This window comes from Carassius auratus, chromosome 17, assembly GCF_003368295.1.
Source record: "Carassius auratus strain Wakin chromosome 17, ASM336829v1, whole genome shotgun sequence".
Taxonomy (NCBI): Eukaryota; Metazoa; Chordata; class Actinopteri; order Cypriniformes; family Cyprinidae; genus Carassius; species Carassius auratus.
The window spans coordinates 11,564,296-11,580,857 of NC_039259.1; the positions used below are offsets into that span (position 1 = coordinate 11,564,296).

The window sequence follows — 16,562 nt, forward strand, 5'->3', positions numbered from 1 at the left end:
ATGTTTGATGGTATCAAAAGACCAAAACGTGCAGAGCGGATGTGTGTCTGCATTCCATGTACCTGAGTAGGAGAATGAGAGAGCGCGAATGTGATAAAACACAGAGGAGAGGAAAAATAGCCAGGGGGATGCCTTATGGGGTGTGTTTTAAAAAAAAACCGAAAACTCTGGTTTTACTTTGAAGCATAATTGGCCACTTCGCTACAGATGCAACAACTGAGGGTCCCTTTGCTGTTCTCTAAGCCTGCAGAAGACTGAAGATCAAAGAAGATGTGATGGACATCCTCCCCATGGAGATGGAGCGTGTGTGTGTGTGTGTGCTGCATGGGTATATATCACCATCTGTAGAATATGAAAACACAGTGCATACGTGAATCTACAGATTAGAGATTTTACTGCTAAATCATAAATGGATAAGATGTGAACACATGCTAATTCATTTACATCAATTATAACCCTTTGCTTAATTGAACATTCTCTATTAGATCATTTTAAATTGATTGCTTTTGTTTATGTTTATTTATAGAGACACTAGATAATTTGAAGAACATGATGACAAACTAATTTGAAGTTAAGTTCAAATGCTTGGCAGCCGCTTGACCGCCGTGAGTTTTGGAGCTGGTAAGCAACCACTTATCGAACACCTAGTAACATTGTAGCAAGTGTATAAAACAAAATGCTAAAACACTCAGAGCATTCATCATACATACATTTTCTCAAAACCCCTTAGCAGCACTGTGGCAACTAACGGTGGCTTGATACCATTTTCCAGAACTGATCCTGATCCAATACCAACAAATTTGAGTATCAGACAATACCGATCCGATACCAGAACAGTTTTTTTTTAAATCAGTGTAAAACATCTGTAACTTAGTGTGTTGATCTGATCATCACTCTTTTGTGTTACACACCATCTACTAAATATAGACAACTTCATTATAAAGAAAAATAATTTCTTTATTAAAGAATAAAGCATAGATTTAAAATAACAAAATATATATATAATATAATCATAATATGACAAAAATACTTTTATAAAATTCAGTAGCAAAAGTTGCTCTAGAAAAATCATGAGCGCAAAATTTTATAAAATCTAAACATTTAGTGAAAAAATATTATTAATCGGAGAAAAAATGAAAGTAAATAGGTGCAGGACTAAATCTGGTAAAATGTAAAATGTAGCTCTTTGTATTTTTGTAAAATACATTCATGAAAAACAATAAATATATTTCTATATAAATATATACTATACAATTAAAATACGTTTTTGAGTAGTAATGTTAATTTAGTAATGAAGCAGCAGCATATGATAGATAAGATAGATTGAGAAAGGCTATTAATAATCTTTCATTGCGCAAAAGTATTATGATTTGAAATGCTCAATACAGAGCTGCACAAAGCACTTTATGCGCATCCCGTGCACAGAATGATGCGCTTGAAGCAACATGGAGACACAGCACGCAGCTCTCTGCATAGAAAAGTTCAAAGCACCTAGGGTAGAAATATTGATGCGTAGTGTATTAAATCTTTGGGATAGTTTGGGTTTTAAATTTCAGTTACTGTGCAGGTGAAGAAAAATTCATAATGCACTCTACTCCAGTGTAAAGATCTAACGAATATCCGGTAGAAAAGTAACATAATTTAGAAACAGCACTAAACTACAGCAAGATAAAGTCCTTTTATGAATAACCATTGATCTTTATCTACAGATCAAGTGTAATAATAGGAACATAGAATCATCTTGGAGAGAGTTTCATCGTCTTGACTGTCATTGCCAAATGCAACAAGGATTGAATGCAGAATGGAGGATGACAGACAGCCACAGCGGAGAGGATTTTATGTGAACTTGACTTAAATTATCTGTACCTCACATTAAACTATGGAATGTTCTCAGAACACCTCAAATATAGTGCAGAAAAACTGAACCGATATCTGATCCGACAGAAGATGCCAGTATTGGAGTGATGCTGATACTGAAAATCCTCTAGTGGCAAACACCCATAAGACGTTAGCAACTGCATATGCCCTAAAACTCTCAACACTGTAGCAATGCCTTGGCAACACCTATCAAAACCATACCAACTGGAGAGCAATGTCTGAAAAAAACTGTGAACACCTTAACAACACCCTAGCAACCACTGAGTAAATTCATTAGCAACACCCTGGCAACCACATAGCAACATGCTAATGCATTTGGAACACCTTTAACGACACCATGTTAACCACATAGCATTGCACTAAGATTTAGAACACCAGAAAACAATCGACAAAACCCCTAGCAACAACACTGTGCTTAAACACTTAGAATACCTTAGCAACGCCTAAGCACCATAGAAACCACATGGCATTGCACTAAAACTAAGAACACCACAGAGATGCCCTTGAAACAATCGACAAAACCTTAACTACAACATAACATGCCTAAAACACTCAAAACGCCTTAGTAACACCCTGGAAACGACACAAAACACCACAGAAACCACATGGCAATGCACTGAAACTTAGAACACAAACATGCCCTGAAAACAATCAAGCAAAACCCTAGCAGTGACATAGCAACATGCTAAAACATTTAGATCACCATAGCAAAGCCCTGGAAACTGCTTATAACACCCTAGCGACTGCATATAAATGTGCATAAGGTACTAAAACCTCTTAGCAACACCCGGGCAATCACTTATAAGACTGTAACAACTGCATGCTAAGACTAAAAACAGCTTAGCAATGCCCAGCAATGCACTCAAACTAAGAACACTCAGAATACCTTAGCAAGACCCTAGCAACTACTCAGAACACCTTAGAAACCACATACCAATAGACTAAAACTCAGAAAACTGTAGCAACACCTTGGCAACAACCATCAAAACCATAGCAACTGCATCGCAAAGTCTGAAACCCCAGGAACACATATCAACAGCATGCTAAGAACACATTCTGAACATCTTAGCCACACATTGTGGTGAATTATGTGGCAAGCAGCACATTTTCTTCATCTTCTTATCTTTCACCCACTCCCTTTGCTCATCCTTCTCATAAGTCTGAGACTCTCATAACTTGTGTGAGTGAGTGAGTGAGAGGGAGGGAAAGAGAGAGATTACATGTTGAGGGATAATTGGAGTCACACAGAGATACAGTGTTCATAATTACAGTGCTTACCTCAGTACAGCAGGTTGCTCTCACACTTTCTCAGTAATACAATAATAAAGATCAGAGTGGTGTTTTCACAGGCCGAGGCTCATTGTGGGTTATGAGACCTGCACTTGTAACCCAACTATATCTCGTGACCGCACAAGTATATTGCACTTTAAATTGAGGCGCAGCTGTAAATCTGGACATAAGAGCAAGCAATCAGACTAGTGAGGTTAGGTGCTTTTCACAGCTCAGAGATCACAACATGGGTCTTACTCTGATCTACCACTCTGTTCATTTATGTTTTCTCACCCCTCAAGCAGTTCCTGTACCTCACAAGCATTGTTACCAGCTAAGCCTCCTCCTCTTCTCCATCATTTTTTCTCTCAAATTTCAGCCTCCTATTCAGGGTTGTTATAGTTAACTAAATGTAAACCCATTAAAAAAGATAATTATATATATATATATATATATATATATATATATATATATATATATATATATATATATATATATATATATATATTACTTTAAATTTAGATAATATATAAAACAAAATAAAAAAACTAAATAGATTTTATTTTAGCTAGTTGTTAAGATAATAATTATAACTGTCATTTAACTTAAACTTGATGTACTTGGAGTACATTTATGTAAAAACACTTTTACATAAAATGAAAATGAAAACGGGAAACATAAAAACACAAATTAATTCAACATATTATTATGATACTCATTTATACTAAAAATAAATGTTTAAATGTTTGTCAGATTAAGCACACATTGAGCTCAACGGGTTTACATGGGTTTCTGATCCCTGTTATAAAGCACTAGATGTTTCTTAAAGATATAGTCCACCCTTAAAATACAAATTCTGTCATCAATTATTCACTCTCATGTCATTACAAACCTGTATGGTTTTCTTCTATGGAAAAATATTTAAAAAACATTTTTTAAATGTTGGTAGCCAACATTTGGGTTTCACCCATTGACTTCCAAAGTTTGGACACAAAATTCAAAAGTCAATCCGACCTGAATTAGTTTTTGGTATTTTGAACAGAAGGTTGAAGTCAGAACTGTTTGATTACCAACATTCTTCAAAATATCTTCTTTTGTGTTCAACAGAAGAAGGAAATTCATACTGATTTGGAACGACATTATATAATTGATATATACATACTTAAATGTAGATGCACTAATTTGACATAAAACCATCAGAGATCTGAATTAATCCTAATGTACTTATATATATTACCATTATAGTCTGTAAAATAATGCTAGTTATGCCTCATTTGCCTTTACGATTGACATTTTTAAATATATTTTCAAGAGCTCATTTAAAAATTAGGTCATGCAGTTCTTGTTTTATGATTGTGGCACCGTCTCCACTGCTATATGCCAAAATGGTGGCCAAAGCAGAACAAATAAGTGAAGATGTAACCGACTGGCATGAACAGGTATTCTGGAGTCATAACCTTCCAGCCCAACACCTTTCATCAGCTCGCTGCTGCCATCTACTGGCTAATTATATTGCTTATATCAGTGTGGCACTGCAAAACAACGAGCCTGAAGGAGTGTGATGGTGAGCACAGCACAATTCAGTGATGTGTGGACCTTCTGTGTCAACAGTATTTCAGTAAACACATCTTGTAAAGAGAGAGCATGAACGTTTTTATCATTTAAGCCTTTCACATAGTAGCATCCATAATTCTTTGAATTTTATGTTACAATGTATTCCCAAAAACCTTTTTATCTGTGGATCATATATTGTTCTTGTCCCAATAACAAAAAATGATATTTTCTCAGCACTTCCTCATATAACACCAGTCACCATTTTGCACAGTTGCTTGCCTGATAGTTTTATTTTGTTCTGTTGTGACAAGAGCCACTGTCTAAAAAGACCTCAACACTATGTTATAAAGCCTCAATTAGTCATGATAATAGGATGACAGTTTTGCATTCTGGAAGGGTAATGGCTTGTTTTAATTGTGCATTTGCATGAGTGCGCTCTGCGTGGAGGTGAGGGGTGGGCCTCATATGAGAAACATTTACTCAGCGCTTGATTAAAAGAATAGACACACTTAATTGTTGAGAATTGAATAATGAGCCTTTATTCTATTTACTGGATTATGGAGCCTTTTAGCGGTCCCCCGCTGATAATTTCAGAGGACGCTCAGGTCACACAGTATTGTCTTGTTGGGAGGTGAGGTGAGCAGGTCTTTGGAGATGAGCAATATTAATGAGCTGGATGCCTTCGTAATAAGCAGAAACTGAACCAAGACTAACAGTTATAGAGTAAAAAAAAAAAAAAAAGACAAAACTAAACCGAAAACACCCAGTGACAGTGAAAACATAAATAACAAGTAAAATAAAAAATCCATACCTATGATTAAAGTAAAGGTTTGAGTAAAACCAGATAAGGTAATGATTCAGAAAATACCATTTAAAATTTTACACAGTGTGATTAGGGTGCTGTTTTTCTTCTTCTTCTTCTTTAATTCTCAAGAAATACAAAACTCAAAAGGAATTTTTGAGTTAAATGCCGGTGGATTGCATGGTGAGGCATTTATCTGAGCATTTTCACTGGTTATGTAGTTGCTGTGCATTTTACTTGTGGCTTGATTAAAATTACTATCATTGAGTCAAAGCGTGTACAGTATGAAAATAATGAATTGTTAGTGTGAAGATGTGTGACGACAGCCACCGGCTCCATCCAAAGCCCTTCCCCCCTTTATCTTCTGCTGCTCAGACAAATCAATGCCGAAATGAATTCTGATTAACTTAAAGCTCACTTTTTTGCGGTCAGAGCAATGTCCAGCGATGGATGTTTGTCTCGCTGGCTGTAACTCATTTGAAATCCAATTACAACAAAACCGTAGTGGAAAGACGCTAAGCTGAAACACTCTAAGATGAAAAATGAATCGGTAGAACGTTAGGTCTGCTAGAGCTGTTTGGCGAGGCCGGCCGATACTCGAGCACAATCTCGGTTAGGTCATACTCGCTGGAAATGCACATTACGCTGACATTAGCATAAATGGGTTATCGATTCTCATTGAAGGTAACCTTCAGTCCTGTCCTGTGGAATTAGGGCCGGAGAGCTTGTGTAGGTGTGCGCATGCGAGCGAGGGACAGTAATGAAGATGTGACCTTTCGGGTTGATCCCTCCTGCCCCCGACGACCCTCACCTCTACAAGTGCACCCCTGTGTCACAGTGTCATCTGCTCCATTTCCAGACATGTAGCTTTCTTTCACGATCTGTCAGCGAACAGCCTTCTCAAGTTCTACACAGGGATTTTTGAAAGCCTGTCTTAAAGGCATGAGTCGATGTCCTTCCCATCATGGAGTGATGGAAGAGGGGAAAAAAGTGAGTGATGGGTTGGGGAGGGGGACATGCAGCGGAGATTGACCAACGAGGAGAGGAGATCAGTAAATAACAGTCACCCCAGGGGCCGTGTCTGGGGTGCCTTCTCATCTGGCCCCCAGTCAATTTAATTTAAATGTAAATTTCAGGGATGCGTGGCGTTAAAAGGCTTATATTAGCAAAAAGGGAAAAGTTAATGAATGTATTTCAATCTCTGTAACCACACAGCCTTGCTCATTTACCTCCCGGAATATATGAGCGGTGCTGCTCGAAATTGGGACCGGGGTAATATATGTGCTCTCCAACAACCCACTTAAACCAGCCTTCACGATCCCCTATCCAGTCCACCATCTCTGGTTATGCAGAGACCGTGTTTGAGTTTTACTGTATATTAAAGAGATGATGCTATAACAGCGACATTTTTTAAAATGAAACCTTAAAGATATGTCCAGGTCGGAAACCCAAGACCAAAAGATAAAATAATTGAATCTACTATTTGTATAGGATTTGTTTGTTGATTTATTTATTTTAGTGCTGGGCAACAATTAATCATGATTAATCGCATTCAAAATAAAAGTTTTTGTTTATGTAATATGTGTGTACTGTGTATAATGATTATGTGTATACAAATACACAAACATGCATTTATATATGTAAAAAAAATGTTTATATATATATATATATATATATATATATATATATATATATATATATATATAAATAATATGAATATAACATTGTTTATAATATGTTATATACGACTCACATAAGATTTATATGCAGTACCGGTCAAAAATTCATGAAGGATCATGCTGTGAAGACTGGAGCAAATGCTGCTGAAAATTCATTTTTGCCAGCACAAAATATATTAAAATAAAGAAAATAGTTATTTTGAATTGTAATAATATTTCACAATATTACCGTTTTTACTGCATTTTTATGAAATAAATGCAGCCTTGTTTTTTTTATTAAACTGCTTCACATATATTTAAATTATATATATATATATATATATATATATATATATATATATATATACAGTATAAAATATTACAGTAACGAGAATGAGACAGTTTCGACATCTGAGCTGTTGAGCTGTTGAACAGTATGGTTATGCTGCTACACCAGCTAAACCAGCACTAACCAGCCCGGACCAGCAAGAAAATTCATGCAAGAGAGGCAGGAGGATGCTGAAAAGACACTGGTGAGGAAGACAGCGAGATTGAGAGGATGGGGGAGGTGAGAGAACAGACTAGCAGAGCAGTCTTAGGAACAGGGTTCACAGGCTAGTGCCTACTTGGAATTCTGGTTGGTTAAAATTCTGCCTGCATACAATATGTGTGAATTGGAGAGCAGTCTCATCTAAGAGTGCTAAGGCTTTCCTCACAGAGTGCCAACAGCAGGAAATGTTCACGTCAGCTGCAGTGAGAGGCCTTCCTGTGTTATTGCAATACACACACATTCAGTAAAGCAGAGGACGGTCAGACATAGACACTGAAAAGATACTGTCAAAGAGTTATGGAGTAATAGCTAAAATCCGTCAAATTCTAATTATTCTGCTCTTCTCTGGCTTGAACTAAAACTCCAATAGTGATGTCAGAGAAAAAAAGCACCTATATACTGTACTGTACTATATGCTTTTTTTTTTTTTTTTTTTTTTTTTTTTAAGAATAAGATTTAATATTTGTATTATATTTAATTTATTTCAAAGTTTTTAATGAAGGTCACTTTAAAACTTTCTTGGAAAACTTTTTCACCCAAACTTTATCAATTAGTTTTACTACTTTTAAATGCCTTTTATCTGTAGATTTATTGTTTTATACTGTACTTGTCCCATACTTCCTATCTTTAAAAATTATACAGAAAATTATAACAAGCTTAAATTATGTTAGTTAAACAAGAATGAAATAATAAAAAAAAAAACTATCGCAGTATTTATGTGAAACATATTTATATCCGAATTTCTGTATACTGTTATAGATTTTATTCATATTTTGAATACATTTTTATCTTTATATTTTCTGTTTTCATTTTCATTTTGGTTGAAGGTTAATTAATTTAGTTGTGTGTGTCTGTATAGTTTTTATTCATTTTTATTTTCAGTTTTAGTTATTTTAGAACATCAACATAGACTAAATAAAAATTAGAAAATTAGCCTTGGCAACAAGCTGAAATGTAAAGTTTTTTTCAAATTATTTTATTTTGGTTCATTTTGGTTAAATTTGGGGTATGTATATTTCCGCCCAGTGGACGGCGACGGCTCCTCCAGTTTTGGGCAGCCGGCAGGAGTCCCCCGTTCCCTGCTCCTCCCCGTTCCGGTGGATGGCAGCAGGCTCCGGCCCCCTGGCAAACAGCGCAGACTCCTCCGCTCCCTCACGGACGGCAGCCGCCCCTCCATGTCCCCGGCAACTCGCTCCATCCCACCGCCTCGAGCGTCCATGGCGGCACACTTCATCGCCAGCTCGAGGGCACCGCGGATTCACCACAGCGGTGAGGGATCTTCAGCAGCGCGTCCCTCCTTCTCCCGGGCTTCGGCACCACTGTAATGATAAAATCTCCATACTCATCGGGAAGAAGGAGGCGGGAACCGGCGGACAATCCAATAACATTTTAATAATTCAAAATAAACACAAAACAGCGCACCAGCCCCTCACGGACGACTGGTGTGCATAAATAAACACCAAAACATAAAATATTGCCCAGGCCTGGTCCTCTCTCGTCCTTCACTATCGTCGCTCCAGTTTTATATCCTTCCATCTCCTCTGTGGGACTCAGGACCAGCGGTGTGGCGCAGGTGTAGCTCATCTCCAATCACTACACCTGGCCTCACTCCTCGTTCCCACATCTCTCGGCCCCGCCCCACTCGTCACAAATATATGCTGGCTTTTGCTTGAATATGCTCTTGTGCCATGTTTGCTTGTTTGTTCATCTGCAAACGTATTGTTGTTCCCTTCAGCTTTGATAAAGACACATTCATTTCCACACACTATAAACCTGGAGCATCTTAACTTCCTCAACTGTCTATTTCAAGCGTCAGCTCCCAAAGTGTGTCCAAAAAGTAAGACAATATACTTAAAGCTGCAGTCGGTAACTTTTGAGGCTCTTGCGGTTAATAGACAGAACTGCTTGCTTCTTGCGGAAGAACATCGTAGCCGGAACTACTTCTCCCTGTTTAAGTCTATGAAGAATCACAAAGGTACTGGGTTACTCCGCCGCGGTACCTACCCGAAGGAATCTAAAATAATCAGAATATGAACACTTATTATAGGTGCACCCTAGTGATTCAGGACAAGCTAAAAACACGGTTTGGAAAATGGATTTATGGTGTACTTGCTTATTATATACATTTTTCTACATTTTGAACACAAACAAAGTTACGGACCGCAGCTCTGATTGGTTGTTTTTTACCGGGAGCGCATGGGTTTCTGCAAATGGCAATAGGACCACTGGGAGGAGCCAGAGGAGCTTGATTTTTTTCACAGATTATCTACTGTCAGGACATAATGACAGGTTTAATAAATATGTAAAAAATATATTTTTACAAAAGTTACCCGCTGCATCTTTAATACAGATACAGTAGACTCCACTATAATAGTTGCCTGGGTTGCATATGTATGTGAGTAACGGAGCTACTAAAAAAGTTTTATATACACAGTTTTAAAACAACCGGAGCTGACTAAAGTGCTTTACAACACTATACCAACAATAGGCAAATTAAAACTTTAAAATTACACATTAAGTATACACAGAATATACACAAGCTGAAAAACTGTGTGGCGTTCCTGAGAACAATGTCAAAGACAAGTTTGTCATGGGATATCGAACGGCAATGAAAATAAATAGGTCTTTAGAGTGGATTAAAAGCAGACAAGGTTGGGGCAGTTCTGATTTGAGAAGGGAAACTAATGCAAAGTTTTGGGCTGACAACAGAAAAGGCACGGTCAACTCTTGTTTTTAGTCTTGTCCTAGGAACATGCAGCAAGTCAGAATTAGTAGATCTGAGGGTTCTTGACAAAGTATGAGGCTGTAAAAACTCGGTTGAGTACAGTGGGGCCAGATTGTGAAGAGATTTTGAAACAAATAATAGAATTTCAAAATCAGTTCTGTCCTTGACTGGAAGCCAATGAGGTGAGATTAAAACCGGTGTAATAGTCTCATATTTGCACTTTCCGTTAAGAAACCAAGACTAACTGCAGACGAGAAACTGAGGAACACCAACAGAGAATTATCTATTTTTAATTCCAGAAATGTTTAAATGTCATTTCACTCGGTGTCAGTTTCACCACAAAATGCTACTGAGCACAATTCATTTGAGAGTGTGCAAGCACCTATACAGCCAATAGTGTTTGCATTTCATTTATATATTTTAGAGATGGAAGGATGGATTGTGATTTCTATGCTGGGTATTTTTGTGCTCTGCCAGCAGAAAACAGCCGCTCATTTTGTTGGGCTTGATCTTGTTGCCAATTAAGAATGCTTAAATAACGACCTGAAAAGAGCTGTTGTCCTCCTAGGAGGCCTGTGCTGACGTGCTGACTTTTCACTCAACTCCAGTAAAGTCTGACGTCCTGCATGGGGTTACATGGTGAGCCCTGATCTAGATTTAGCTGTGCTTGGCTGAAAATCTCTCGATGATCCTTGCAACAGCAGAAAATGGTTACTTCTAATAACACCACAGCAAACATTCATGTCTATTAATGGACAAGACACAAGCTTCCCCACAGCTTTCACTGGTACTGTATTTCCCATAATGCTCTTGTGCACGTTAATAAAGCTGAAGTGCTTCTACCGGAGCTGTGCACCTCAGTGCCGGAACTAAGCTTGTGATTCTGTGATGCAATAAAGTGTGTAATTAATTTCTGATACCGGTACCAACTCCCCCGGATTTGTCCCGCACTGATACTCCAATAATATTATCACTAAACATCAACCCTTAAAGGAATATTCCAGGCTCAGTACTTGTTAATCACAATCCACAGCATTTGTGAAATGAAGTTACCATAAAAGTTGATTTTGTCTTGTGTCTTTTTTTCTCTCTCTGTGCATACAGTGGAAGTAAACTGGGACAGTTTTAGGATTTGAAATATATTTGAAAAATTAAATAAATAATAATAATAATAATAAAAACACATCCAATTTTGATTAAAAAGCTGGCAGCTGGTTGAAAGAAATTCACTATAAAAATACTGTCACAGCTTATAATCATGTGTTTCATTGAGTGATATAATGTTAATACCTGTACATCTATTACTTGAACTAAAATCTCCCTTTTACCTTGACTTTTTCTTTGACCATTTGCAGTAATGCTGAATATGTCTGTGATATATTCAAATTCCTAAATTAATAGGCAGGCTAAATGGGAGACTCATGGTGAAATATGTGAGCTATCACTGAAACTTTCAAAATGCCAAAGGCCACAGAAAAATTGATTCTTTTGTTGTAAATCTTTGCAGCTGGGCATATTGTTGGGATACTTCTTATATTGCCCCTTCAAGCTCAAACAAACTAGAAGAAAAGTATATGATAGCACTTTTTCCTACATACTTTACAGCGGACTCATAAAAAAATCACCCAAATTATTCTCATTAATAAACCATTTTTATTATATAAATCAGTCAGTTATTTCTATCTTTTGCTCTAGTGTGTCCATAGGAAATATTAGTTTACATTTGTGGCACTGGCAACGTCTCCAAGATGCTTCAGAAAATCATTTTTTAGCTGGTGAAAATACCAGTGTTCTAATCATTTTGGCCACCACTGTAGTTTGAAAAAAATAAAATAAAATAAAATTTAATAAGTTATATAATCGGAATAAGATGTGTCTCTTGGTAAATGTGACACATATGATATCATTTTGTTCCCTATGTTAGAATTAAATTATCTGTTGACAATAGTAAAATCTCATGTGTAAACATTAGTTAATGGATTAGTTAATATGAACGAACGAACAAATATTTTACAGCATGTATCAACCGTTAATATTATTTAATAAGACAATACAGTTATTCATTGTTGTTCATGTTGCATTTACTAAAGTTAACAGTTAGCCTACTGCTTTTAGTTGTGAAAATATTGCCTTATAGTAAATGTACAAATTTTACATTAACTAAGATTAATAAATGTTATAGAAATATTGATAGTTTATTAACAAATTTACCAAATTTTTAAAACGACTTGTGGGGGGTGATAGAGGATGAAATAGCCTACAATTTTTAGAATTTAAAACTACACCATGTACATTGACAAACACATGAAATAAATAAATACATAATTTTAAATGACACAAATAACATCATCTGAATCTGCTGCTTGTTTAACTGGATTGTAATTTCATGGATTAACACTGCAACCAATTGTAGATAACCACTGATTAGACTCCCAGTCTCCACCGCACATTCATGGAAGAGGAAAACACTTGTTGTAGTGCATCAAAAGCCTTTCATTTCTTGTACATTTAGAGATTTGCGAGTAAACAGTATATTCTTGCCAGTGTTGGGAAGTTTACTTTGAAAATGTTATAGGTTACAAGTTTCCCCATTTCAAATTAATAGGTAATGTAACTATTTCAATAAATTTATTATTAAGGCAATGTAACAGAATACATGTGATTACTTTTTGATTACTTTTCTAAATTTCCAATGTTTTCAAGTCCTAATCATTTTTAAACATGTAAACCAGGCAGGGTTAACCTTACAGTAGCACTCAACACTGATTACTCCCAGACTTAAAATTTTAATCACTTTAATTGATAATAATTTAATTTAAAAGCACAGACACCACAAAATCTTGAGCAAAAGACTTGAGCACTTCTTTTTCCTTTAAGATCGTTCTGAGGTAGGCATTTAATATCATAACGAGAAATAGTTATGATACTTATTTGCATAGTTGACAGGAAACACTGGCATCTAACAATGCAATGCCTTGGTGGTAAAACAATTAATCTAAAAAAATAAAGCATATAAATAATCCCAATTAGGAAATAAAACAGTTATCAAATAAGCATGTGTGTCCTATTGTGTGTCCTAAACCACTGAAACTATGGTGTCTCTTATTGCAATTTATAAAATATTTACACGTAACTAGTTATTACCCAAACTGTGATTGTTGCCCACCAACATTATCCCCAAGCTTGTCAAATCTCCAGGGCTTGTGATCAGGGTTCGTTTGCTCTCGCCTGACTCCTCCCCCGAGTTCGATGCGCTCGTCTCTCGGCTCTGCTCAGGCTTGTCAGTGCGGGCGAGAGCGCTGCTAAACATGGCGTCGGACGGGATGATTTTAACCAACCACGACCACCAAATCCGAGTTGGAATATTGACAGGTAAATACGAAATGACAATAGCTCATTTTACACCTTGTCGCTCGTGCTGGTCTGTGCGTTCGTGCTGTCGCCCGCTGCTGTTTGTCGTGCCGGTGGTGATTCCTATCTGAGCGAGTTCTGCCCGTCTATCGCTCGCGTTCCTCGACTCATTCGCAAAAGCTGTGTGTTTATTTATCTGCATGCTCTGATATTCATTTCTACATCTATGCGATAATGTATCCGGCTCTATGAGATCTGCCTTTGGTCTGTCATGCAGCACAGCTCAGTGTCAAGACAACAGTTTGTGTGATGAATTATTCATAGATTGTACGCAAGACATCCACATACCATACAGCAGATCGTTGGAAAATCCTCTTATATCTGTGAATGAACTCTCTGGTCGCTGCCATGTGTCTGTTTATTGTTATATTAACCTGTGTGGTGGTTGAATAGTGCTGCTATGTAGATAAGTGTTGGTATCTGGAGTTGGTCACGCAGTGTTTTTTTCTTTTTTTTTTTCTCATGGATTTCTGCACAGCAGCATCTCAGCTTCGGGTTTGCATTGAGGCTGTATTTATACACATGCATGCTAATATATTAATATATACAGCGTCTCGTGCAATAGACACATCCACTCAGGAATGCACATTAAACACGACTTTCAGGGTTAGCAATAATGCTTTCACTATGCACGCGATTAAGTGGTGTTCTCGTGCATGCGTTTGAATCGTCTTCATTGATCGCATCCCAATTTTGGCTAAAAACGGGAGTGAAGCAGCCGCCTCAAGGGCCGTACACACCGGGACGAATATCGGCGCGCGTTATTCGCCAGCGTTTTCCAACACGTTTTTTGTGTTCACACCCAAGCGATTTTCGCTGACGATGAGCCGAGTGAACATGCAAATTCATTCCCTGACATTAGATGGCGCTTAATGTAAAACAGAAATACCCCTGTACACAAGGTGGCGCTGCGCAACTTTACGCTTCTTAAACTCGCTTTTCACTCAGAAGAAGAGTGCAAGTATTTACGCGCTTGTCAGAATCATACAAAGAAAACATGAATATTTCAAGCACCAGTAACTCTAGCTCCAGTTCCAGCGATGAAGAAATTATTGTTCTGTTGAATGAGGAAAGACGCCGGAAAAGACGCCGATTTTGGGTACATCCCATAGTTACGAGAAGAGAAGAACATGGGGAGTTTTATCGACTGGTACAAGAGCTGAAAATGTATCATGAGCGTTTTCGGGGGTATTTTAGAATGTCCGTCAGTGAGTTCGAAAATTTACTTCAACAACTGGCTCCCTTGCTGACGAAAGAACAGACACACTACCGTAAACCAATCGACCCAGAACAGCGTTTGGCCGTGTGTTTACGGTGAGTTCGTTTACATAATTCTTCACTTCAAAGAATGTTGTAAAAACATATGTGGAGCGTTGTTAAAAATTAGTATTTCTATTTCAGTTTTCTAAGCACTGGGGACTCGTACCGCTCTATTGCGTTCAGCTTTCGACTTGGTGTGTCAACTGTGGCTTCGATAGTGAGTGAAACCTGTGATGCATTGTGGCACTGCCTCAGAGATGAACATTTGCCAGTGCCTACTGAAGAGATGTGGAGGAGTACAGCCAGGAGATTCCATGAAAGATGGAATTTCCCTAACTGCTTGGGAGCCATGGATGGGAAACACATATTCATCCAGGCCCCTGCAAACTCTGGTTCTCTATACTTTAATTATAAAGGTACATTCTCCGTTGTATTGCTGGCCTTAGTTGATGCAGATTACCGCTTCCTGGTGGTTGATGTGGGGAGCTATGGCAGCAACAGTGATGGAGGAATCTTTGCCAATTCTGTACTGGGAAAGGCACTCAGAAATGGAACTCTGAATGTTCCCCCACCAAGTGAACTTCCAGGTGCTCCTGAGCTGGGAAAAGTTAACCATGTCATTGTGGCGGATGAAGCTTTTCCGCTGAAACCATATCTCCTCCGGCCATACCCTGGACGCCGCCTCCCCACAGACAAGAGAATTTTCAATTATCGTTTGTCTCGGGCACGGCGCATCTCTGAAAATGTATTTGGCATCCTCAGTCAACGCTTCCGGGTTTTCCAAAGAACTTTACAGGTTCAACCAAGTGTTGTTGACAAAGTTGTCAAAGCTGCTTGTGCGTTGTGCAATTATTTGCGCCCGAACGGAAATGACCAGAATCGTGCCACAGAGGATGACCATGATTGTGAGCAACCACTACAAGGCTTTGAACATTGTAGGGGGCAGCGGGCATCTGTGGAGGCCCAAAATGTCCGAGAACTGTACAAAGAGTACTTCAACTCACCAGCAGGAGAAGTTGCTTGGCAGTATGACCATGTGAACCATGCTCTGGGGAACAGATAATATCAACCTATAAATTTGAGCCATTTTAATTACATTTTCCATTGAGAAAACTGCTAGTGTATGTGTATATATACAATTTCTGTGAACTTGAATACACTATCAAATCTATTGCATCTGATTCTTCATTAATTAATATGGCAGCACTCACCACAGCAAATTAAATATTTTTGATATAACATGTTCTATCAAAGTTAAAGCATAGTTTTTTTTTGCAAAAAGTAAAGTATTTGGTCACTTCAACATATACTTATTTACAACTAAATGTAAGTTGTATTTTTGAAAATGTGTATTTTTAATAAACATTTTTACTAGCATTTTCTTTAAAATGTTCTCATTCCCTGCACAATGCTGTGCCCAAAATGGTTATGTTCCTGTAGATTGATAACTGTTGC

The 16,562-nt window shown here is 37.6% G+C and overlaps 2 protein-coding genes across 13 annotated transcripts in view; both read left to right on the forward strand.

The window, feature by feature from the left end:
* The first annotated feature begins 13,564 nt into the window (after positions 1-13,564).
* Positions 13,565-16,562, forward strand: part of LOC113117268 (gephyrin-like) — an 83,504-nt gene continuing 80,506 nt past the window's right edge. For 3 of the 12 annotated variants that reach the window (XM_026285828.1, XM_026285830.1, XM_026285832.1), the window contains exon 1: positions 13,581-13,808. In XM_026285828.1, the coding sequence (XP_026141613.1) occupies positions 13,745-13,808 (64 nt within the window). In that variant the 5' untranslated portion in view covers positions 13,581-13,744. Of the gene's footprint in view, positions 13,809-16,562 lie in introns of all 12 variants that reach the window. The other 9 variants (XM_026285825.1, XM_026285831.1, XM_026285834.1 and 6 more) reach the window with 6 other exon arrangements.
* LOC113117270 (protein ALP1-like) lies at positions 13,870-16,484 on the forward strand. Its single transcript, XM_026285835.1, has 2 exons — positions 13,870-15,161; positions 15,249-16,484. The coding sequence occupies exons 1-2, from the start codon at positions 14,845-14,847 to the stop codon at positions 16,168-16,170; spliced, it is 1,239 nt and encodes a 412-aa protein (XP_026141620.1). The 5' UTR covers positions 13,870-14,844; the 3' UTR covers positions 16,171-16,484.